The 25,087-nt window shown below is 40.0% G+C and overlaps 1 protein-coding gene across 1 annotated transcript; it reads right to left on the minus strand.

The window, feature by feature from the left end:
* Nucleotides 1-450: 450 nt before the first annotated feature.
* Nucleotides 451-24,526, minus strand: zgc:171572 (protein bicaudal D homolog 2). The gene is made up of 9 exons (XM_057356351.1): nucleotides 24,120-24,526; nucleotides 13,728-13,940; nucleotides 13,043-13,195; nucleotides 12,780-12,935; nucleotides 12,353-12,646; nucleotides 9,613-9,870; nucleotides 8,654-9,403; nucleotides 8,366-8,517; nucleotides 451-4,694 (listed from the first exon to the last, which is right to left on the minus strand). The coding sequence occupies exons 1-9, from the start codon at nucleotides 24,321-24,323 to the stop codon at nucleotides 4,364-4,366; spliced, it is 2,511 nt and encodes an 836-aa protein (XP_057212334.1). The 5' UTR covers nucleotides 24,324-24,526; the 3' UTR covers nucleotides 451-4,363.
* Nucleotides 24,527-25,087: the final 561 nt, after the last annotated feature.

Below are 25,087 nucleotides of genomic sequence, written 5' to 3' on the forward strand. Positions count from 1 at the left end.
AGTACGTGTGCATATTGTGTGTGGAGTGTTTTGTATGTGGGTATGTCTGTCTTCTGTGTTTTCAACTTTTTCTTGTTTTTGCAGGTACAACTTTAATTATTTTGCTTATAGTCAATATGTCTCATGTACAGCTGCTTTGTAACAATGAAAATTGTAAAAAGCGCTATATAACTAAAGTTGAGTTGAGTTTTCCTCTTCATGTTGAGTTTTCTTTGCCAAGTGCAGTATGAAATGGACTTTGTACATTGACGCGCATGATAAAAGCTGCACGCTGACTGACTGTTGATGCGTTTATTTCTGCGTTCTGTTAGACTGTAAGATTAATCCATATCGAGTCAAAATGCCAATAGCTTATCATCGTTTTTGAAATACATTCTATCGCGATTCGATATGATATCGTTTATCGGCACAGCCCTAGTTCACAGCATAGACTGATAATCGATTTGTTTCTGTTAACTTTTGACACGTTCGTGAATGTACACCGGTCTGTTACTGCGGGGACATTTCCACGCCTCTAAACAGGAGCGGCACAAAACGAAATGTGATTGGTTGCTTTACCTGTCAGTCATATGGCCTCTTGGGTGGGCCATTGCTACGCGAGACTACCCTGGTGGAGTGAATCGAGCACAGAAATACTACATCATACGTGTAACACGTTTTTTGACAAGTTGACCATGTTAAGCTTGAGAAGCCAGCGCATGTAACAGTGTAAAGAAGTCAGAATGCACAAAATAGCATGTTACCTGTACTTTAAGGAAAAAGCACAAAGAAGAACTCGGGTTTGGTGTTTTGTTCCCAGCCAGATCTTGAAATACGCAGCAATATATCCCAGCAAGAAAAGTGACAAAACACAAGAAAAGTTCATTGACTGTATTTATTGATCAGGCATCATGACTAACCTCTACACAGACACATCTTTCCAAACGATACAATTCTGCCTCCATTCTCTTTTTTTAACATCTTGTGACTTCACCTTTATTTTCAGTTCTGTGTAAAAGTTCCATGACCGTGAGAAAGTAAAGCATGCATATGACGTATTAATGCACATTATAAAGTTACTGCACGACGTCTGAAATAAATACAAATAAATGAATTCAAGTTATTTTATATAAAGGTATCAAACGTTCCTCATGGATCAATACTGGAACACAATAATAAAAGTTTGCGCAGCTAGTGGAATAACAATGCTGTCATTTCCAGGAAACAGAAAACGTTATTTACCACACAACTTTTGTTTTAAATTGCACTTAATTTGAGTTTTTCCTTGCTCGCCGACTGCATTTATTAATTTTGTGCCTCAACAAACAAGATGTGACACTCAGAGCATCATTAGCTTGTTGATGCTAAATGTTTTCCGTTTCCTGAATTTATAATGCTTATATAACCATGTCAAAATGCTCAAGAATATATATATATATAAAACAAACAAACAAACGATAAGACAGTAAGAAACACACTTTCTGTCAACAACACTATCCATCTCACTACCTCACCGTACAATACTAGAATAACACCAGTCTCAGACGACAACACAACACGTGGCTTTCGTGTCTTGGAACGTTTCGTTCATAATGAGGCGAACACGGATTAATGTTGCATTAAACGGTTTGAGGAAAAAAAGAACTTTTACTAAAAACCCTGAATTAGCTGTTAGGATCACTGACCTGAAGAATTCCGTACAATCAGTTGAATTTGTCTAATTGTTCAAATGATCCTCACGCTTCTGCACAACAGAATGAACGTCTTCTGAACTTATTGCTGCTGCTGCTCAATTGAAAGCGAGACATCTTCATGCGTGGGGGCAAACAAACGACAAACATCTAAAAGCTAGTTTAAGATTCTCTCGTGAAATCATAAAAGGCACTAATGGTCAGAATGACGATTATAAACGAAAAAGCAAAAGTGAGGCCATGCCCTCTCCTGATCTCTGTAGCCAAACAGTGTACGACACTTAATACACAATAAACACAGAGAGAATTCACACATTCCAATTTGGAATGAATCGAGGTACTCTTGTATGAATGCTACAGGTCAGCGATCCGTCTTCAGCTCGAGTGAAGGTGCTTAAAGGAATCATTTCAAAACTTTGCTGGTTAGCTTTTAGCAAAGATTTCTCTTTCAGATTAAGCCACAATGTCAAGTTTCTAAGGTTCTCTTTGAAAAAAAGCAGCAGCGGAACGTCTGGGGTTTTAGTTTCAAACATGGCAGTAAAACAACATGATGTACGACTACAATTGAAATCAATCACAGATGTACTAACAGGGATCATGATTATTAATCTTTGTCATCTGCACACTGAGTGTACATAAAGAAACTCGTGTCAAGTATATCAACCAAAACACCACAAACAAGATTAATACAAAGAAAAATAATAATATATATATATATATATATACCCCTATACCATAGGAATGGTCATAAAAAACACAAAAAAAATTTAAAGAAAAAAAATACTAGTTTTTCTTTAACCCCATTGCAAAATGATGAAGCGTTGTTTTTTTTTCACGCTCTCAACTTTGTGGACTGCACAATTCCTATTAAAGTTTCTTCAGGAAAAAACAAACAAAAGCATGTCAATGTCATCCAGTGTCTTTGTACTGAACATTGAATTGCCATCTGAATACATTGGAAAACAACCTGCCCTCCATATCGGACCATAACCAATCACATGAATAAATGAAATAAAACTGGGTTGACTTGTTGATGTCATATGGCTTCACAAGCACTAAAAACGTCAACTGAACAAACAAAAATGCTTCACTGCGCTTTTTCCCCCTGTGCTCTTTATATAAAGGTGAATGTAGCAGACAGTTGATGGTTGAACTTTTTTCTCAAATTCTATATTTGACGGATTTCATCATATATTTAACACGTCTGGGCGTGACAAACAAACAAACTCATTTATAAAGCTTATCATTGGAGTAAAGCACAAAATCTCTGAGAAAGTTACAGTTTTTTATATATTCCATCAAAAACTCAACAATGAGTGGAGTGAAGTTAAATTGAAGAGCGATTTCATTTGATTGGTTGGTTCGGTTTTCTCGTAGTGCGCTGAAGTCCAATGAAACGCCACACACATTCTCACCGTTTCGAGGATAAAAGCTTAAATTTGTGAAGGTTCATGGGAATGCAGTGAATTTGCTCTCGGCATCACCATTATTGCAGACACTGTTTTTATGGATGTGCATCCACCACAGGATGATGACAAGCCACCTTCTGTTTGCACAAATATGACTTCAAATTTAGACTTAGCCCATCAGAACCAGCAAACCACTATGGGAACAGACCAGACGTTCTCAACCGTTTCCTGGTCTGTTTTTTGCTATTTATTTACATGTTTTAAGAAGGCTTTACTGAAGCCTTAACACAAGCAGGGTTTGTGCTTTGAAGGTCGCTGACATCTTTGTAGCAGTTGGAACGCGAGCGGCTTCTGGCTCACGTTCACACAGGGTAAATGCACATTTTAGAAACAGATCCAAGCTACAGCTATGATTCACGCTCAGAAAATCTCCTGCGATGTAATCAAGCTCACCGTAACTCAAAGCGCTTTCATTATTCGACAACACATTTCGTCTGTTGCTTTTTGAGGAACAAACAAACACTGCGACTGCTGCAGAGGATATAAACGCATTTCTGTTTAGCTTGAAGCGTCTTTAGTGTAAAAGCAGGATGATTTCTGTGACAACAGAAATGTGGCTTTATCCTCTCGTGATTCGAGCTGAAAGCACAGATAAGGCCAGAGACTGTTATGACATCACATCACTACGAGCACATGTAAAGCCCTTCTCCATGACTTTGCGTAAAGCCATGTGATCAAGTCTAAGATGAGTTAAAGCTCTTAGAAATGCAGTCTGTTATAGACAGCGGACGCTCCCGCCTGCCTGTCACTCTTCATCTCAACCCGTGGAGAAAATTTCCTTCTTCAATCTTTTTAGCAAAGACATGGCACAATTCAATTGGCATGTTACGTCTGTACTTAACGCTTGATTGGACGGGCTGCAGATTTCAGAGGCAGGAGAGAGACGTTTAACACTAAATACACAAAACTGCCAGAAGCACCACATTAACAAAGAAAGCCGAGCGGCATACCCGCCGAACTTAATCGGAGCCAAGCGCGTGAAAATCAGTGTCAAAACACTTTCTTATAGTGTCATAGTGAGCCTGTCCAGACCGACACGACGGTTAAAAAACCAACTGCGACTTCTACAGCCTTCACCAACCCACCAGACTAAACATCCTGACTGGGCTACTAGAACGCTGGCAGGCCTAAATACACAAACACACGTTACGGGCGAGCGCAGAGCAAGCATGAGCCGAAGCATGAGCCGGAGCGTGAGCAGGTTTCTATACATCAGGAACTGCATCAGTCGCAGTAGATCTTATACTTCTCGCTGCAGAAGACCAGCGGCGCTCCCGGACGGCCGGCCGGCTCGCCACAGGCGGGGGGCTGACTGGCGTGGGACGGGGTGGAGTTGTGGGAGGATTTCCCCCGTGAGGAGGCGCTTTTGGTGCGGCCGGTGCCTCCTCCCCGGCGGGTCTGCTCGTGGTCAAACTCCAGGTCCTCCAGACGCTGGGTGAGAGCGAGTTTCTGCTGGATGGCCATGCGGAGGAGAGAGTTGAGAGTCTTCTTCTCATCCTCGGCGGCGGCGAGCTGTCTCTGCATCTCGTCCAGCTGGATCACGTACTCGTCGCACCTGAAACACAGATGGAGCGAAAACGTCAACGCTACGGGAATAACTATTCATTTGCGCTTGAAATGCATGTTTAGAAATATTCCAGATAAAAGCCAATCTTTTAAAGCAAGTCTTTTAAAAACGACGTATTTTCAAATTTATAATCTCAAATCAGTGTCCTCACCAGATGAATTCTACATCATTACTGTTCTTGTCATTTACCCAACGCAAAGATTTTAAAGGTCTTGTAAACGGTGTTGGGAAAGACCACACTTCACACAGTCTTAACAAGTCTTATCAAACCTGTGTGCTCAGTTGTATGATTAGACTGATGCATTATAACTGAACGTGTGTGACTCTTCCCAACGTCCCCCCTTCATCCACATGAGGGCGCCAAAGTCCTAAATACTGACACAACTTTGACTATCACCTACCAGAGTACGCCTTTGATTCAGTCGCTCCTAAAGTCTAAGAGCTTATACATTTGTTGGATCGTTCTGTGTGTGTGTGTGTGTGTGTGTGTGTGTGTGGGGGGGGGGTGGTTGGGATGGGAGGGGTTATGGGGGGATGTTTTAAGAAAAATAAGATAAGAATTAATTAAGTTTATGGTAAAAATAAGCAAAAAATCTGACAATGGGGTGAGAAAAATAAACTTGAATTAGGTACTTGAGAAAAAGGTCAAATTAAATTAAAGTTTATTTTTCTCACTCCATTGGCAGATTTTTTGCTTGTTTTTACTACAGAACGAGACAAAAACAATTAGTAAGAATGTCATTTTTTGCAGTTTAAACCCTGAGATGATCTCCATTGTGAAGAGCATCCAAAGGTCTTCATGAACTTAACTGATTGTAAATCTAATTAAATGATGCTTGTTTGAAAATGTAAAAGTGCAGAAAGGTATGTGAGGGTTACAGAATAAAAGCTCAAAAGCTGACTGTGAGGTACATCAAATCCTGCCATGACAAACGGGCTGGACTTTTAAGAAAAAAGACTTAAGACAGTTCTTACATTTTCCTCAAGATTGATTTACACAGCATGTGTCATTTTATTCTTATGAAAAAAATGAAGTTGTTCTTAAGAAAACATTCGAAAAGTTCTTAAATTCTGTCATCATTTACTAACCTTCGAGTTGTTCCAAATCTGTATAAATGTCTTTGTTCTGATGAACACAGAGAAAGATATTTGGAAGAATGCTTCTAACAGACAGATTTTGCCCCCCATTGACTCCCATAGTAGGCAAAAATACAATGGTGGTCAAAAGTGCCCCAGAACATTCTTCAAAATGTCTTCTTTTGTGTTCAACAGAACAACAACAAAAAAAAAGTAATTTTTCCTACTATGGGAGGAAAAACACATTATAATTGATCTTAATCTTATGTTCTGTCTTAAGAAGTTTCATGAATCTGGCCTCAGAACCACAACTGGGAAACAAATGATCTTATATTTCGCTGAGTTTCTTTGTATTCTTATTTTGTGATATTTAATAGATTCTCATATCACTCTCAAATATATTTCGTTTGTTTATAAGTTCTGGCAATGTAAAGACTCTATTTATCAGGCCAAAAGAAGCTATCCGAATGTTGAATCTGACTGAGCGATTGTGTTTGCGTTGGGAGAATTACTGCGGGTGGGATTGAGGTTTCGGACACAATAGAATTGAAGGAAGCTTCATTAGCGAAAGGCTCCTGGGAAACATCCACTGAGGGGTGGAGGGGGGGGGGTCACACGAGGAGCCTGCGCGTGAGAACCAGCAAGCATGTATAAAGGAGGCGTGTGGACTGTGAATCATAGGCTTTACTTCAACTGCTTTTTAGAAACAAAAGACAGAGAGCAGGCCAGCAATCCAGAGCAATCCAGAGCAAGCCTCAATAAAACAAGAGTTTGTGACAGCTGCTCCATTTCACCACAAAACGCGACAACATTTCATCCAAACTGATGGGGTGTGGGGTATGGGCAAGTAAATCTTTTTTGAGGCGTTTAACGGTTACAGTCTCCAGTTTAGTGATGTTCAAATACAGACTCAGTGATGACAGTCTGGCCATACAGAAAGGCAGACACAGACAAACATGACTCCAAAAGGAAGACCGAGTCTGTGCCCACTGTGACACTGGTGAGGTCCGAGACACACGATTTATATTCATTATATTCATTGTGATCAATTTAAAGAGATGAGAGAGAAACACTTGATTTTTACACAAAATGTAAAAGCTCATGCCAGAGTTTCATAGGTCTTCAGAAACGGAGCAAATTCAGATGTTTTACTTTATACACAAATGGACATTTTAAGCAGAAACATGAGAATGGAATACAGTATATAAATTAATTGTTTATATTTCAGTCCATTTGTTTATTTACAAAAACTTTATTTTATATTTCACTCTATATTTTATCATTTACTTGGCACCTTATATTCATTTCACTTTAACGTTTGTACTTATTGTATGTCTTTTGTTTATGTTTTAATGCTTTGACAATATTGTAAGATCACGCAATCAAGCCAAAAAGTACCTTGACACCACATCTACACAATGAAAAACATTTTAAAAATGAAACGTTTCACGTACACACGTCAGCGTTATCAAAACGATCTGCATTTACATGAATCCGGAAAACAAATAAAAATGGTGTATAATGCATGCCAGGCCAGTGGATGGCGATGTCGCGCTGTAAAGAAACACTACATGCCTGCGCACATACGCATTCCCTGTTTTAAGGTAAAAGCGCTTTTAATACACTTTGTCGTCGTGTATGTGCGTTATAGTTTGTGTACATAAATACTTTGTCTCCACTTGTTGTAGAGGTGCAGTAAATCTACCTTTGATGGAGAAATGATACTAAGTATGTCGCACAAACAAGGCCGCCATTGTTCTTTTCGGGAATACTCACGCATGTCTACAGACTGAACGTGTAATACGCGTTTTGGCTGTTCATTTAAACGACAGCTGCGTTTTGGGGGACTGAAAACGTAAACTTTTGAAAACGGGTCTCAAAGTGCACGTTTTTAAAAACGACTGAAGGTCGGCATTGAAAATACTCATGCAACGCATTCAGTCTCGTTTTGATAACGCTGTCGCGTGTACGTTAAACTTTTCAAAAAACACAAAGGAAAAACTGCATCGTTGTCGTATAAACATAGCCTGAGACCGGTTTTCAAAAGTTTGCATTTTCAGCCCCCCAAAACGCACTTGTTGTGTAAATAAACAGCCAAATGCATGAAGTTTCCCGTTTTTGGTTGAAAACGGTCTCAAGTAAAATTGACTGTGGGAAACAGCATTCCCCCAACAATCTGTTCTCATTAGCATAACAATACCCCCTTGCCACCCCCCTGATCAGGTCAAAGTCAGAGGGCACAGAGCTCAGCTGCTCCTCACAATATCTGATTTTCACTACAAGATTATTGTAGCCAAAATAATTTACTTGACTGATATTATTACACTATTGATTTATTTGGGGGAGGGACACAGGTTTGATTAGATCAGAGTCAGGACACAAACACGGCATACTGTCATGGCATACAGGAAAGACAGGCTTCACTCGACTCAACGCTAAATAAATCAGTAACCCATTGGTCTGAACTTGATGAAAATGGTTGCTGGGTAATAAAGTCTGGTGCACATGCTAATCTGTTATGATGTGAACGATTTGAGGACAGTGATGACTAACGCGGTGTTTGTGTGTTCGTGTCATCTCACCGTGTGGCGAACATGGCCCTGAGTGAAGAGAAGGTGGCAGCGTCCTCCTTCAGAGCTTTCAGCTCATTGCGAAGCTTCATCATGGTTTCAGTAACCATGGCCTTTTCATTCTCATATTTGCTCTTGAGATTGGCCAGCGCCACCTCGGCGGTCTGAAACAGCACAAATACAATAATCAGACAATACATATTCAAACAACATAAAACCTCAAAGATCACTGGGTTTTTGTGGATTTCTCATACGGCTAAACATTCGTCTAACAATCTTTAGGAAAAGTCACAAGCTCACCTGTTTGTTCGCCTTCAGGACGGTTCTCAGCGTGGCTATCTGCTCCCTCTTGGTGCTAAGGAGCGATTTGAGTTTGAGAATCTCCTCCACGCTAGCTTCCTGGTCTCGGTCCGCCCCGAGACCCAGTTCTAGAGAAGCCACGCGTTGGCGGGACAGCTCTGTAGTGCGGTCCACCGCCAGCTGCAGGTGTCTGATCTGGTCGCGGATGATGGCCACCAGGTTGTAGATGTTCATGGGCTCCTTGCGGGGATCAGCCATCGGAGACGGAACGGAGGAGATAGGAGACGAAGCGCCGTCGCTGTTGTCGGCAGCAGGGAACAGCCCACGGGTCAACAGGATGGGCGAGCGCCGGCCACGGCCTTCGGTCTGTGGGCCGCCGACTCCGGTCTTACCTTCGCGGTAGAAGTCGAGCATGACGCGATTCGGCGTTTCGTTGTTGCACATGCACACGTGGTGGTACAGGTTGGCCAGCTCCTCGCTGAAGGTGGCCAGCTCATCTTGTGCTACGTTAAGGCTGCCCTGGGATTCACCCGCCACTTCGCTGGCCTGCCGAAGCTCTTTCTCGAGCCGCGCCAACTGCTCGCATTCCGCTCGGCTGCTGCGCTCTAGGAACGTCACCTGAGCGCTCAGAGACACTACCTGGCTCTCCAGCTGGACCCGCTCTTCCTTGTACTGCGACTGGCAAGCTGAATGCTCTGCCTTCAAAGTTTTGAGCTCCTCCTTCAGCTGGCTCGCCTCTGACACAGCAACCTGTACATGCCACATAAGTTTTTCGTCATAAAGCGGATACGTGATCTTACATTGTCCGTCATATTACAACATTTGTCTTGCTAGGATGTCTGTAAACTTTTCTTTCACAGTCTAAACCGACTGTGAGCAAACTAGCAGAATCGGTACAATGATCCAGACGAAATGGACACATACGTTTACAGCGCAAGAAAGTAACTTTAGCTCTCTACCTTGTATTTGCACTCCAGGATCTCCGGGCCGTTGATGTCCACCTCATAGTAGTCGCTGTCATCGTGGCTGTCGCGGTCTTTCTCGTTGTCCAGTGCGGACTGCCGCTCCTTGCTGGCCTGGAGCTTGCGGATAGCATTGAGGTTCTCCGTGAGACGGCTGACTTTCTCATGTTCCTCAGACAGGGCTCCGTGAGCCTGCTCGAGCTGCTTCTGAGAATCCTGCAACGTGGACAGCAACGTCACCTTCTCTCGCTCCACCTGAAATAAAAAAAACGGACGCAATATGGTCCAGAAAAATCTCAGATTACCACTCGTGCTGCTGAAAACTATAATTTGAAGTCCCATGAAATTAAATTTCAAGACTTTCTCCTTTCAGTTTGAATGTGCTATCTAGGGCTGCACAATAAATCGTTTAAAGTACAACACCACACGTAGTTCCAGGAGATGCTTATGGGGATCTTCCTATCAGTGTTTTTCAAGCCTTCTCAGGTATTTTCATAATAATAAAGTATTTTTATAATGATGATGTTTTACGGGTGTTGCTTTTTCAAATGCATGTTATATGCCACTCAAACTCTTTAAGATTTAAGATCGGCCAGCACCTCCTACTGATCAAAGAGCCATGCATACCGGACAAGCTGCTCATAAACACAAACAAAACCGCTGCAATTTCATAATCGCAGTAGACGGGTAGATATACGCAATATTTAGTGAAAAATAATTAATCATGCAGCCCTAGTTTTATCATTAAAAATATCTATAAACTGGTATGCTCCAAAACACGAAATTCACATTTAAAAGATTCAGCATTCAAAACTTGCAACCTCTCACAGATGCTGCAGCGGCACCTGAAATCAACCACAAGTTTACGTTTAACCTTTTATATAAAATCTACATTTGCAATCTCTTAAGACTTCATTTTCAACTTAAAAAATCCCCTTAATCTCATTTGCTGTGTTCTCAGTTCTGTTTACATGTCCTGACATGACTCAAAAATGTGAAAACCTCTTACAGCCCCACCCGCACGTGTCACATTAATCATAATAGTAACAGCCATAAACAACAGAAAACAAAACTAAATTACATTTGAGGAGAAAACAAACATCACCTCGAACAAAACTAGCCGGCCTCATAAAAGATAGAGATGAAAAAGATAGAAAAATGGCACAGAGCTCAACTCAAGTTTTATTCATTAGCACAATGGTAACATGGTAATAGTGATAGTTGGGGGAAAAATTAGTTTACGTTAGATTGGGTGGAAACGAGCTAGGACATCTCAGCCACGTCAGGCTAATAAACCTTTCCAAGTTGACATATCATTACTGCCAATTAAGGTTAATAAGCACACAACTTTAAGTAATTCTTATTCAAAGGCATGCGGCCAGACCTGCCAGAGATGGCTTAGCTGACATCTATGCATTTAAGTGACCGATGGAGAATAAGAGGTATTTTATCAGCACATGTGTTCACTGGAAATCAAACCTGTGACCTTTGTGCTGCTAACTCCAGCATGATCAGGTCAGGGTTTGAGCGAATGACACACACTCTTCTAAACCTCCCTACACGGCCCTTAAAGGGATAGTTCACCCAAACAGACCTAATCCCTCGTAGCATTTATTTTCCCTACTATGGCAGTAAATAGGGGATGAGATCTGTTTGGTTACTGACATTCTTACAGATATCTTTCTTTGTGTTTAGCAGAACAAAATACATTTATACAGGTTTGGAACAATCTGAGGGTGAGTAAATGATGACAGAATTTTCATTTTTAGGTGAAGTATCCCTTTAAACTCGCGTCCTGACAGATGGCCAAGATGATTGGTCAGTGCAGCGCTAGCATGATTTGAGCAGTCCAGCTGTGGGCCAATCAAACACAGAGTCTTGGATCGTCTGGCAAGAGGTGGGGAATGATCTTAATGCTCCTAATACATTCACTGTGATATTTATACTGTTGGGCCGTGTTCAGACTTTACTTCTTTTTTGAAGCTGCTAGCATCTGTATAATCCTATGGAGTAAACCGTGTTTTCAAAAAACGCCCTGAGCGCTTTTTTAAACGCCAGCACCGGCGTCTTTTTCTGCAGCTCAGAGCGTCTTTTGAGGTTGGAAAAACACCCTACGTCAAGCTCCATTTCCACAACATGCGAAGAACGTGATTGGTCGAGTAGGCTCAAGCTCGAAAAATAAAATGCCAACCGAAACGCCCGCTGGAGCATAGTTTTGTAAAAATGTAAGTTTAACTTTCACTTTCAACAACTTCAATACTAATTTCTCGCAAGAAATGCAATCAGTAGTTTTTAAATATGTGATTAGTATTTGCAAAGACGCTCTCTGTTTATAATTCAAACAGACTTCTGTTACACTGCCTATGTTTCTCTGGGCTGCCTTTGTGCAGACACTGCCTCCGAAGTCATGGCGTTCAGCTTCTATTTGTAACCAAACGCTGCCAGTGTTATTTTTTTAACTAAAAAAGCGCCTTTGTCAAGTTTTTCTTGTCAAAAAAGAAGTCTGAACACGGCCTTAGTGTCACAATGCTTGCCATTTGACCATTCAGTCTAGTTTCATGAGCTTTCCTTGTTGCTGCATGGTACTAGAGTATGAGATTTTTATTTTTTATTTCATGTCATGTGTGAAAACACAACACCAATTTTTACAGTATTTTATTGCTTACATTTTGAAGGCGGTTTGATTTAAAGAAACAGACAGAATACGGTAAAATAACGAATCAGCGTGAGGTGTCACCTGTATCAGTTGCTGTTTTAGTTTCTGGATCTCAGAGATGTTCAGCTCATTCAGCAGATTGTCCACCAGGCTGGAGGATGGATGGAAACGTTCTCCTTTTTTGGGCGTGGAAACACGGTTGTCATCGCCGTTGGTGATTTTCTCGAAAGCGTTCTGGTAAATGGGATCGTCGTTGTTGGGCTCGATCGCAGTGTCGTCGCTGAACTTCAGCCCATCGAGCGAGATGCTCAGAGGACTGTGGTACATCGAGTCTCCGATGGTCATGTATTGGGAGAGCTCCTTTCTTAAGGCCGCCTGAATCGAGAAAAACACATACAGCTCAAATAGCAAATTTGGATTTTTAAACCAGCATGAAGGCACACTATTAGGATTGGATTGAGCTTTATTGTTAGCAGCCCTAGATGGTAAAACAAAAGGCATCTCTCGCCTTCTGCTCTCTCTCAGTCTTGATGGTTTCCAGGGCTTCTCCGAGCTGCCTCTCAGCGATCTCCTTCAGACGGATGGCGTCTTCCAGCTGGCTGTTCAGAAACTGGGTGTCCTCCTCCAGGCGACGAATTTCATGCTTCAGCCCCTCAAACTCGACCTACAACACACACATCAGACTGACATCAGCTGCATTCACCAATACAACAGACATCGCCCCTCCAAGAGGCCGCTCGTGACAGTAGTTGATGATTTAATGAAGGTTACCTGGCTCTGTTTCAGGACAGACACGTGTTTCTGCAGGGCGATGTTCTCCTCCTCTAGTTCACTGTAGTCCTGAAGAAGACGACACTCCCTCAACTTAAACTCCTTGATGTCATCACGCAGACGTGACCTCTGGAGCTCCAGCATCTGACCGTTCTGTACAACACAACAAACTCCATGAGGAACACAACTTGGTATGACTTATTTCAGGTTTCATTTAATCTCCCTCTCCACTCTCCCATATGGATAAATTGTTCAGGCACAAATTCACGTGGTTTCGTCTCTCAGACGTCTCACTCAAACACAGGCGCTCTGGAGAGCTGGAGGGTAGGGTGGAGGAGGTACTCTCACTGCACCAAATTGAGGAGTCACACCTATTCACACCCACTCATTTACACACCTGTACCTGTGGAAAATGTACTCATCATCGGTTACTGAACACACAGAGTTGAAAAGTCTCATGGGAAAAGCGGAGAATAACACAGCCTTGTGTATGTTACAGTGCATGTGTCATTTGCTGCACCTGCTGGAAACACCCGGTCATACGACCAGTCTGGATGTAAAATGTGCCTTACGTCCTACGTAGAATTTATACCTATTGCATCATCTAGGGGTAGCGTTAGGGTTCGGGTTTAGAATTACAACTGCTCAGAGGTACGTAAACGCACTTCCACATTTCTGAACCGACCTCTCTCAGTTCCTGATTGACGGTGGCCAGGCGCTCATTCTCTGATTGGCTGTTGGCCAGGATGTTGCGCGTCTGCCGCAGTTCTGCCTGTAGCTCTTGCATGCGCTGCTCATAATACGCCTCCTTACACGCAGACTCCTGGAGGAGTGTTTCCTCGCGACTCTCCCCATCAGCCGCCACCTTCTTATGGTTAGAGTGTGCCTGTCCGAAAGCCTGAAAACAGAGGAAGGTTAAGAGGTCACTTTTTAAAAACTGTACAAACTGGCATATATTTATGACCGCTCTTATGCAATCGAGAACTTAGTTGCTTTGCAAGTGTTTGCTCAACTGATGTTGATAGACACTTGCTTTTACAGCAGCGAGCTGAAGGCATCTACTTGAGCCTGACGCTGCAGAGATCCCAGGACAATGACATGCACATGCCTGAGTGTCAAAGATCTGCAAACACCAGTCGTGAGCAGGCAGTTGTGAATGGATTCAGAAGCGATCTGTGTCATAGCATCGCTTCTCCAAAATGAATCCTGATGCTATCAAAAATACTGAAACACACTTCAAGACTCAACTCATTATAATGCTCTCCAAGGGTTAAGCGATCACTAGAAAATCAACACAAACACCTTTAAACATCACTGACACTGAATAACACGCAATAGAAAATCCCGTTTCTGGAACTATTAACGTTTATGTTTTACATATTACGTGTTGTAAAAATAGTGGAAAGTTTGTTTGCGGCTCACATAAGGTTGCGAAGGGCTAGTCGCCATATTGTCCGTGATGTCAAATGACACGTCTCACTGAGGTTAGGGTTGATTGATCTGCCCCAAGCTCAGAGGTCGGATAACCAACTTTGCTTGCCGTAAAGACACGTCTGAATTTATAACTGCCCAGCTCGTGCTGTATCAGACGATGTGTCTCTGCGCAGCTCGCGCCTAAACGTGCCTCACTTCATAACGCTGCCGATGTCATCTTCTATCGCGATGTTTCACTGCAGACATCGTCTGATTTGGTAGACATCACCCAACCCTAATCACCACAGCTGGACCCCGTGTAGCCCACTAGAACTCTTCTTGTAACTCTTGTTAGGTGCATAAACCCACTTAAATATGTAAATGTGCAATCGTTTATTATAAAAACGTAATTATTGTGCCAAAAACAGAATTCCCGCTGATATTTCACTCATATTTAGTGATGGTATAAATAGTTTTTGTAACACATTCTCAAGTCTCATGACCAGGATTTGTTTCTCATATGGTGAATAACTGACGTGTTAAGACATGTTGTCTCAGTCCTGGTTGCTTAACATGCAGGTCTACTGAAAGCAACTGAGAGCTTGCTGCAAGTTTGGGTAATAAAAAATAATACGAGAAACACTTGAGCGTCAGAGTGCTTTGGTACCAGTGTTTTCCTGGGCTACATTACAAACATTTCATTCTCTCACGCTCTCAAAGATCTCAAAACTCTGACAACTGTAATAATTTAGCTGCTGGGCTCATCACCAGGTTTTCGTACCCGTGCACAGGGTTTTTCCTGGCTCAAAATGAGGCGGAGGTGTTGCCATCCTGATCTTGTACACACACACGTAGGCCTATCGTACCTTTAAGTGGCTTAACCAAAGTGACTTTGATATATTAAAAGTTCTAATCAAATTAGATGAAAATGACAATTATTAAGTTATATAAAACACTGCTTTTATTCAACCAAACAGAAATGTTTTTTTTAATCAAATGAAGCTTTTTTTATCATTATCAACTAACTTTTCAGCCCACAATGGCCAACTGAATTAACCAGTCTTTCTAAATGAGCAAAGCTCATTCGCATCTTGCATTCTCTGTAGTTCACTTTTAATGATTCAATGATCTCTTATATTCGCTAGTGACTGAAAAGTTCATATAGTTTAAATGAATCGGTTCAAATGAGTCATTCGTGTGCGAGTCGTTCTGAACGCAATGTGCGTTCATACTGGCGAACTCGCTGTGTACAGTATACGCTGATTCAACGATCCAACTGCACAGCTAAAGACATTACAATGATGTACGTCATGTTAATCTGAGAAATTTCAAGAAATATTTGGATGCAAAACAAACTTGTTCTGCAACTCTTTTTAGCGCCTCAGCGTACTGATAACGAAACAATGCTTCCACTGTGGCATAATGCCGCAACTGCAGTTACAAATGACAGTCTGTTAAATGCACGCAGCCTTTCTTGTGAAGACACCCGACCAGAGGTTGCGCTAGACTTTTTCATTGTCCATCATTTTGACGGACAGGCTCCTAAAAAATCCATCATAATCTATTTTTACCCGTCACTATGGTGCAAGGTGATATAACGTGCCAATTAGCATGTTTGTAACGTCATCGCGACGTACATGCGTTCTTTGAATTTACTGTATTTTAATACCCAATAAAGCCGAAGTCGTTTACATATTTAATGTTTCTGTTGTCAGACATAAAATACGAATTACATACAAATGTTCACATCCAGTCAGTACACTGTAAAAAATGATTCATGGCCATAGTAAATATGGCTCAATAAAATAGGCTGATTTTACTAAAAAAAAATATATGTTTTGCATATTACCTAATTTCTTGCTATAAATGTTACAAAATATATTGAGATTGCGATTTGCTTAAAATAAGGAGTAAAAACAGCAAGTAATTTTTAGTAAAGTCGCATGAATCTGGTGAAAAGTAAATTTAGTACAATTTTTTAAAGATTTTATTAGATCACGTGACGCAGAACTTGACTGGCTTTCAATAGCACTGGCGCCATTTTCTCCTCAGAGGATAAAGGTGAGTAAACGAAACTTAAATGTTTTATAAAGTAAATCCTATCAAATATTGCAAAGATACACGTTTCCTGGTGTTTTAAATAAGTTTTATTGTGATGACGCACGTTTCTTTGTTTTAAATAAGCTAGTTTCCTAGCTGTAACGTTGCGTTGTTAAACGTTGGTGCCCGATGACAGCTCCAACATTTGTGAGAAGAAATTTTATTTTTCAAAGTTGCTTTTTTAAGATTTCCGTTAAATAATCGTGATTGGCAACTTGTATGACGGCATGAAACTTCGCGGTCCGGATCCGTGAGGTTTTAAGTTTCAATATGACACAACGCCCCACATTAATGGACAATGTGCCAGTTAAGAGGTTAACTTTATTCATTGTGAATGCTAAACGTTGCAGGATTAATTTCTTTTGACATTGGCTAATACTCTAAACTGTATAGATTGATGTTGGGAGTAAAATACATTCACAGAAATGATTCTCTCTTCTTTTTGTTTACTATTTAGGTCTCTATGTTGTTGCAAATAAAGCTCATTATGATGATAATATCACCATTTGATAGTAATAATTAGGGATGCACCGATACCATTTTTTAAAGACAGTACGAGTACCGATACTTTTTTTCTGGTACTCGCCGATACCGATACCTATAACCGATGCCTGTATAATGTACAATAATGTTAATAAACCAGTATCTTACTGGTACATTTGTTTTTCTTTTGTTTTTAGGTCTACTTAAATTTAAGTACTATTTTTGAATTAAGTTCAATTTTTTATGATAAGTAGCACAATTTTACTAGCACATTTACTTCAGTTTGTAAACAATGCACGCATTCTCAAGTAGCATCATATTTAATCAATGAAATATACAAGGCTAGATTAAGAATGAAGGATAAAAAGAACTTAAGTCTTAGTGTTTTCTTGTGAAGTTATCAGGTAGTGAAAAAACGTTAGCAGGCAGAGGGACATCACAGTGTTATGCCGCAAGACACAGCGTCACGTGTTCCACAACAACGCTTAGCTGCTCACAGATGCACCTGCCTGTTAATCGGCATAATTTGCGGCACAATTGGCTAATGCCAATTAATTAAAAAATCCCGAAAATCGGCCCGATTTATCGGTCGACCTCTAGTTTCAACAAATGAAATTTCCTAAATCACAATTAATTAGCTCTCCTTGTTATTCGTAAACATCTACTCAGTGACTTTTAATCTAAGTCACTGAGTGCAGCTGTGACTAGAGATCTGCACAGGCTTTAAACGAAAGCCTGAACCCGGCCCATACCCGAGATTGTTTAAAACAACCCGACCCGACCATTACAGTTACATTTTAAGCCCGAACCCAACCCGAAGTGCCGTAAAACAGGTTTGTGTGTGTGTTTTCTCTCTTTTTTTTTTTTTGGTCAAATTTCCAGAAACTCTCCATGGGAACTTCATCTGGGGAATTTTGGAAATATTCCAAGTTTGAAATTTACCAGGAATTATTTAGAAATTTTATTTAAACTATCATATAAAACATAAATATAAACATTTTGTTTGGTTATAATATGACATGCATGCAAGCTAATACAGATTATTATTATTTTTACATTTTTTACTGATTTAAATATACATTAAGTAGAACTTTAATTCTGAAAAACTTAAAATATTTTGTTGTGGTAAACATAAAAACTGCAATATTTTGTTGTGGTAAACAAATTTGAGTGGTAATGAATATTTTACAGTTCATGCAAATGAATAGACATAGGCTAGATGAATAAATACTCCTCAATCAGCATGCTTGCTAAAACAAACTATAACCTAATATATACAAAACTGGTCAAAAATTTGTATACATTACAATTTTAAGTGATCATCATTCAAGCCTGCATTTTATTGTCTAAAAATACAAATAGTAATAACAAATAATTTTTATTATTCGTAGAAAAAATGATCATACATTAGGGATGTAACGATTCACTTAGCTCACGATGCGATGCGGTTCACGATTCTGATCTCACGATGCGATTTATTCACGATTTACTCACGATTTATTTTGAAAAAATGAGTTGAAACAAATTAGAAATGAACAACGTCCCTTGCATTATTTCTTAAATGCTTCACGTTTCTTAGTATGATAAAATAATGTTTTATTTCAAATAACAAAACTTTCTTTGTATGATAAAATAATGTTTTATTTCAAATAACAAAACTTTCTTTGTATGATAAAATAATGTTTTATTTCAAATAACAAAACTAAACTGCAATTTTATAACAAATGAATAATAGAAAAAGTCTCTTTAATATAAACAAACTAATACTGTCTGTGCTTTTCTTGGATTTTTTTGCATTTAAGAAATATCAGCATGTCCACGTTTAGGTTTGCAGTGAAAATAGCGGCCCCTGCTGTTCAAAAAATGTATTGCGATTCAGTTCACACCTCAACTGATTTGAATCGTCGCTCATTATAACCGATTTTCAACCAGCTCACGGTGAATCGTTACATCCCTATCATACATTAGGGCTGCTCGATTATGACAAAAATCATGATCACGATTATGTTGGCCAATATTGAGATCCCGATTATTTAACACGATTACTCGTTAACTTTTAAAACAACATAGAAAAATGAAAACTTGGCTTTTAAACTGTGAATTCAACTGCAAAATAAATGTAAAGAAAAAGCACAGCTGAAACACTGTAAAGGAAAAGGGTGCACTGTGGATTTATACCACAAGAAAAGAGAGGATCCTTGCTAAATGGAATGCAGCACAATAATCGTTTTGCCTCGATTATTTTGTTTTTGTAATTGTTGAAGCCAAAATTGACGATTACGATTAATTTTCGATTAATTGCACAGCCCTATCATACATTATAAAAAAATATTAAGCAGCACAAAATTTATGAAGTCAGGATCATGTGTCACTGAAGACTGGCGTAATGGGTATGGAAAATTCACCTTTGCATCACAGAAATACTGTACATTAATATATTAAAACAGAAAACTATTATGTTTTACAATATTACTGTTTTGTTCTGTATTTTTGATCAAATAAAATCAGGTTTGATGAATAAGAGACTTCTTTCAAAATCAATTAGAACAGTAATGTGTCCAAACCTCTGACCAGTAGCCTACTGTACTTCTGTATGATGACAGAAAACTGGCTAGCAGAAAGTAGAAGAAGCATCACAGCTTCACAGCCTCATAAATTGTCAATGAAATAGAGCTGGCTTACATTTAACATATCTGATTTGCTGGCTAGCTACTGACTAAACAAATTTTGGTATTTGCTAGTTAAACTTTAAAACCATTCTTAAATATATTCAACCAAGTAATATCAAAACTTATTTGAATGGATGTAATCTTCGAACTCAAATGTAGAACTGTGGTTTCAATATTCCTGTGGTAGTCAGAGAGAGTCTGGAAGATGGGGATTTCCCACCCAGGTGACTGAGGGATTGTTTGTAGGGGATGGTCTTTTTAGACAGTTTTTTATTATCTCACCTAAATATCTGCTCAGTCAGTGTATTTGTTTTTATAATGGTAAAATTTGCACAATAGCTTACAGCACATGGTTTTAAACATAAATTTCTGTAATATTTGTGGACATTTTTTACATTATGTAATGTAAATTCATTACAATGAAATTATCTGTTTCATGTTATGAAAGAATGCACAGTGCATGTAGGGGGTGTGGTCTCAATAGCCCTGCAGTAAAGGTTTTTGCACATGCAGTCCGAAATTTTCGTATGCGTTTTTTCGTATTTGCCGCTCGTTTGTACGGTGTCAAAACAACTTTCAAAATCCTATCTACGGATGCAAAAACACAGAAAATCGAACCCAGTCCGAATTTTTTTATGACGGACGAAAATATCGGAGGCAGTGTGTAAGTGTTGTTGACACACCATGAGGTTGTATTTATTTTTTAACATGCGAAAGAATCCGAAATTTGCGTCAGAAATTATGTGCAATGGGCTTAAGCAGTGTGCTGTGGGAATGTGATTGATAATTGTGCAGGGTAGAAAGTCAAATGAAATTGCATTAAATCTGGTTGTTTTAACCAAGATTAATCTGCAAGAGTTTTTTTTTACCCAATTTACTACAAGGGCACTACAATTTTCAATAGCAAATACTATAATACACTACAGTGTTTTTTGTCTGAGTTTAACGCAGGGCTCGACATTATCGCTTGTCCGGGACAAGTGAATGTTTTGTATGGGCAAGTGAGAGAGAATTTTACTTGCCCGACCAGGACAAGTAACTTGAAAAAAAAAAACAGTGCGACATATACGTATAATAATAAGAATATGTGCATTAGACAGAGCTGCGTGTTTGTGCTTGTTTGTGTGCAGTGTTTCCCATTCATTGACGAGACTATGGCGGCCCGCTATAGACTATTTTGTTACGCCACAGTCTTAAAACGAGCAGAATTGTTTTTCTTACAACAACATAACTATTTGTAACGTTGAATTCTGCACCGCTGTTTCGTTGTTGCGCCATTGTTCATGGCTAAAAATGCGTCCCCCTCTCTGTTGCTTCAGCGCAATGTGTACAGACACATACTGTACATACGAACGCATGCTCGCTCGCTACTGTTTGAACTGGCCAGGATTTAAGACGTCGCCAAGCCATACGGAATACAACATCGTTTGAATACAACCTCCATTTGACATACACCATTTCTGTCGTTTAAAATGAGCAGCACGTCTACACACAACGGAGCTGTATGCAGCACGTGCACCCATGACATTTATAATGATCATCTTTTGGCGCTATATCTCTAATATCCGTCCTTATTTAGCGCCAAAAGCACTTCGTTTAACCTTTTCCAAATCGCCAAAATAGTTCTGTTTTTTTATGGCAAATTATTCAGGTTTCGTTTCATTTCGATATTAAGTTAATTTATAAAAATGTTTGGAGTATTTTTTTTTGTTTGTGGCTCACGTGCAGAAAGCCAAATGTGCTGGAGCACGAATTTGAATTAATGATGTGAATGACACTGTTTAAACTGTTAAAATAGTTTAGAATAAATAAACAGTTAAAAAGTTATATTTCGTTTCGTTTCTTTATTAGGTTAGAAAAACGTTTTGAGTATATTTGTTTGTTGCTCAGGCACAGAACGTAGTTTGATTGCCAACCGCCAATTTTAATGATTTGAATGCATGATGGGCATGAGTCTGCTTAAATTCCTCCTTTAGCTTCGGCTGTCGCCGTAAAAAAAATTAATTATACGGGGGCACGCCACACACATGCTGCCCTGTGTGTCACTGTGTCCAAAACTTGTCAATATATTTGGTTTGTCGGACATCAAGCAGCGCTGCTCAAACCGATAGGCGTGTACCGCAGGAGAAAGCGTCTGTCATTGATTGCTGTTAGGTCTGCGCAACGCGCGCATAAAGTTGAAAACATAATAAATCACAAACTTAACATTACTCTGTTGTGCTGAGAGAGTGTGCGCTTTTCTTACGGGTTAACTCTAAACAGTCGCCGCATCATAATAATGTATGAATGCTCTGGTCCGGATAGTAAAGTGATAGGCCTACTGCCATGCGGGGGAGTGGGACAATGGCACTGTGAAAAAGGCCTGATGCCCGGCCTGCGTTTTAATATATGGTAATATATAAATTAGTTCAACTGTTAAACACTTTTTTGCTTCATTTTTTGATGGCTCATGCTCTACATGTTTTTGACTTTTTTTGTTGTGAACTCTCATTTTACCATGTGTTATCCCCATTTATTTCTATGGTGCCAATGATTAAATTACTACTATAGCTATTGTATTCTTATAGATTGAGTCACTTAATTTTGCTCTTAAAATACACCAGATTGCAGAATTTACCTTTAAAATATGCTAAATTTTCTTACGCGGGAGCATGCCCCCGGACCCCCCTAGAGGAAAATATGTTTAGTCCAATACCCCATAGTCTCACAAAATGCTGTGGGAAACACTGGTGTGTGACAATAATCAATGGCGCACCGCACTGAGTCCATGCGGACGCGGAATCCTGTTATTTAAATGTCATCTGGCTGTTCTGCGTGTCTGAGTGAATTATGTGCACAGTTTAACATACGACACGAGTGATGGTCGAGGATTTATCTGCGTCTGCACAGTATGAGGATATGAACACGTGAACTTCATCTCCAGAGTTGCTCTGGGAGTTTATTTTAAGATAGTTTTACTGTTTGAGTGAAGCTCTGTCGCCGTTTTTTTTTTTTTCAAGTTACTTGTCCGGACAAGTGTTCATGTCGAGCCCTGCGGTGAAAACACCAGCATTTTTGATGATCATTTCTACTGGTCCGCTTGTTTTATTGTGTTTAACTACAGCTGTCGTCAGTGTTTTTGTTTGGCAATGGCAGCATATTTTAAAATATCAAATTGGAGACTGTATTCTGTCAATTGTGGCACTAAACAACACAACAAATGATATTTTAAACTCCTTATGTAGCCGAATCTGTGCTGGTTATTGGCCGCCTCCAGTTTTGCCTCCAGCTAGCACCGTGACATAATCGTTGGCCGTAAAGGGGTCTTAGCTTAAAGGTTGGGTAAATTCCCTTAACATTGCATTATTGCTCTGCAAACACCATGCACTGAACTGTGTTTTACCTTTTCTGTGTATTCTGTTTTTCTTATTTTCTCCTGTAAAGCTGTTTGGAACAATGCACATTGTGAAAAGCGCTATATAAATAAAATTGAATTGAATTCTCACACAAGCTCACAGAGATTTTGACTAATGGTAAGTCTCATACTTGGGAGTCACGAGGCAATGGTTATGATGTAAAAACAGGAATATATGATATGTCAGCTTTCTCTCATGAAGAAATTGTGTTTACTTCGGAAGAAATTATTTTACAAAAAAATGCTTAACAAGACTTCACAAACTAGCATAACAGTAACTGAGATGAAGTACTGACTCCGGCTGACAAAAATATATGAAGCAAAAAAGTGACAGGGAATTTAGCTCCTAAACCATTAACAAAACTTTAGACTACAAACTGTAAATGATCTCAATATCTTGATGAAATGTTGAAATGAGATTAGTGCTAACGGGCACGATGTACCCACAGCAATCACTTCAAACATCTGATAAACTCAATGTCATCACTTGACAGTACAGTCAACAGTCGAGTCTTCTATCAGTTCAGGAAAATCATCCGCATTCCCAGCATTCCTGTGTAAATTGTAACTCGTTTGACCGTTTAGGCGGTGACAAAAACTTCCCGCAAAAATTCAAATGCTGCCCTGTCACATTTTACCACTAAACATGACGAATACTTCTCATTAGGGTGCCAGCTTTAATGCACAAACTGAAATCTCCTCTAGATTGAATTAAAACGATCAGAAATCTTTCAAACATCCATCAGTGAAATCAGTTTTAAACCACGTTAAATTCTTCTGCAATTAATGTTAATGGAATAATATAACAATATAGACCCTATAAGTACATCATGACGTCATTTACCACAACTACAAAATGACGTTTCTTCACATCAACTACACGATTACACACTTCACCACATCATCTACACCATAGTTATATTATATTTATGATCTACACGATGCTGTCATTTTAACCAAAACAACCCCAAAATGACACTTCACTCCATCATCTCACCAACCAGTTCGAGTATCTCACCTCCCGCAGCTGCTCGAGCTCTTGACGGACGGTCTCATATTCGGCCTCCAGCTCGTCGTACTGTTGTTTAAGCGTCTGTTTCTCCTCCAGCACCGCAAGGCCGTATTCCGCCGCCTGGATCTTCTCTCGCGTGGTATCGCTGAGCTCCCGGGAGAGCCGCTCGAGCTCCGCCCGCACCCATTCGAGCTGCTGCTCCGCAGACATCTTCACGTATTCACACTCGTGTGTTTCCGCACTGCATCGTCGCCTGCTGTCCTGTAATTCTGATCGGCGGCCGCTGGACTAGTTTTATGATTTTAAGGGCCAGAGGAGTCTAATGTTGCTCCATAACATCCTCTGCGCTCCTCCTCCCGTCAACTACCGCAGAGAGGAGATCCTGCGATCTGTCGAAGAATCGGACTGATCGGGCTTTTCACTGGGAAAAGTACAGACAGTTTGTGTGGGGTTTGTAGTTTCATTCAGCATCTTCAAAATAGCTTGAAGGGAACAAAGAACTCATCTCCCATGATTCACTGAGGTTTGACGTTGGGATCCCGGAAGCTCGTGTCGGTTCCCTGCGCGTGACGTGGAGATCACCTGTACCGGGGCCCGCTCTTCGGACGTCGCTTACTACATCCAATATCCAAATGAAACATCCGAGATGACCTAATCCCGCTAATCACGATCTGGATAATTCTGTACTTGGAACACACGATTATTTAGTACATTACGCTCGCGCTGTTTGGAAAGGCAGCATATATCGATCGATAGAAGGACCAGTGATCAGCAGCGCTGCTATTGGCTGGTTGTTACGTCAAAATAGGTAGTTACATCTATATTTTTTACCGCTGCGTGACAAATTTTAAAACATTCTTAAAATGTCAGGAACACTTCAAACGATGCACAGACAGATTACTTTCAGATATATTTATTACATTTTAAAGCAGTTGTATAACTGATAAATTCACTTTTAGTTCTTTTTATATAAA

Source organism: Triplophysa rosa, linkage group LG17 (assembly GCF_024868665.1).
Source record: "Triplophysa rosa linkage group LG17, Trosa_1v2, whole genome shotgun sequence".
NCBI classification, from domain to species: Eukaryota; Metazoa; Chordata; class Actinopteri; order Cypriniformes; family Nemacheilidae; genus Triplophysa; species Triplophysa rosa.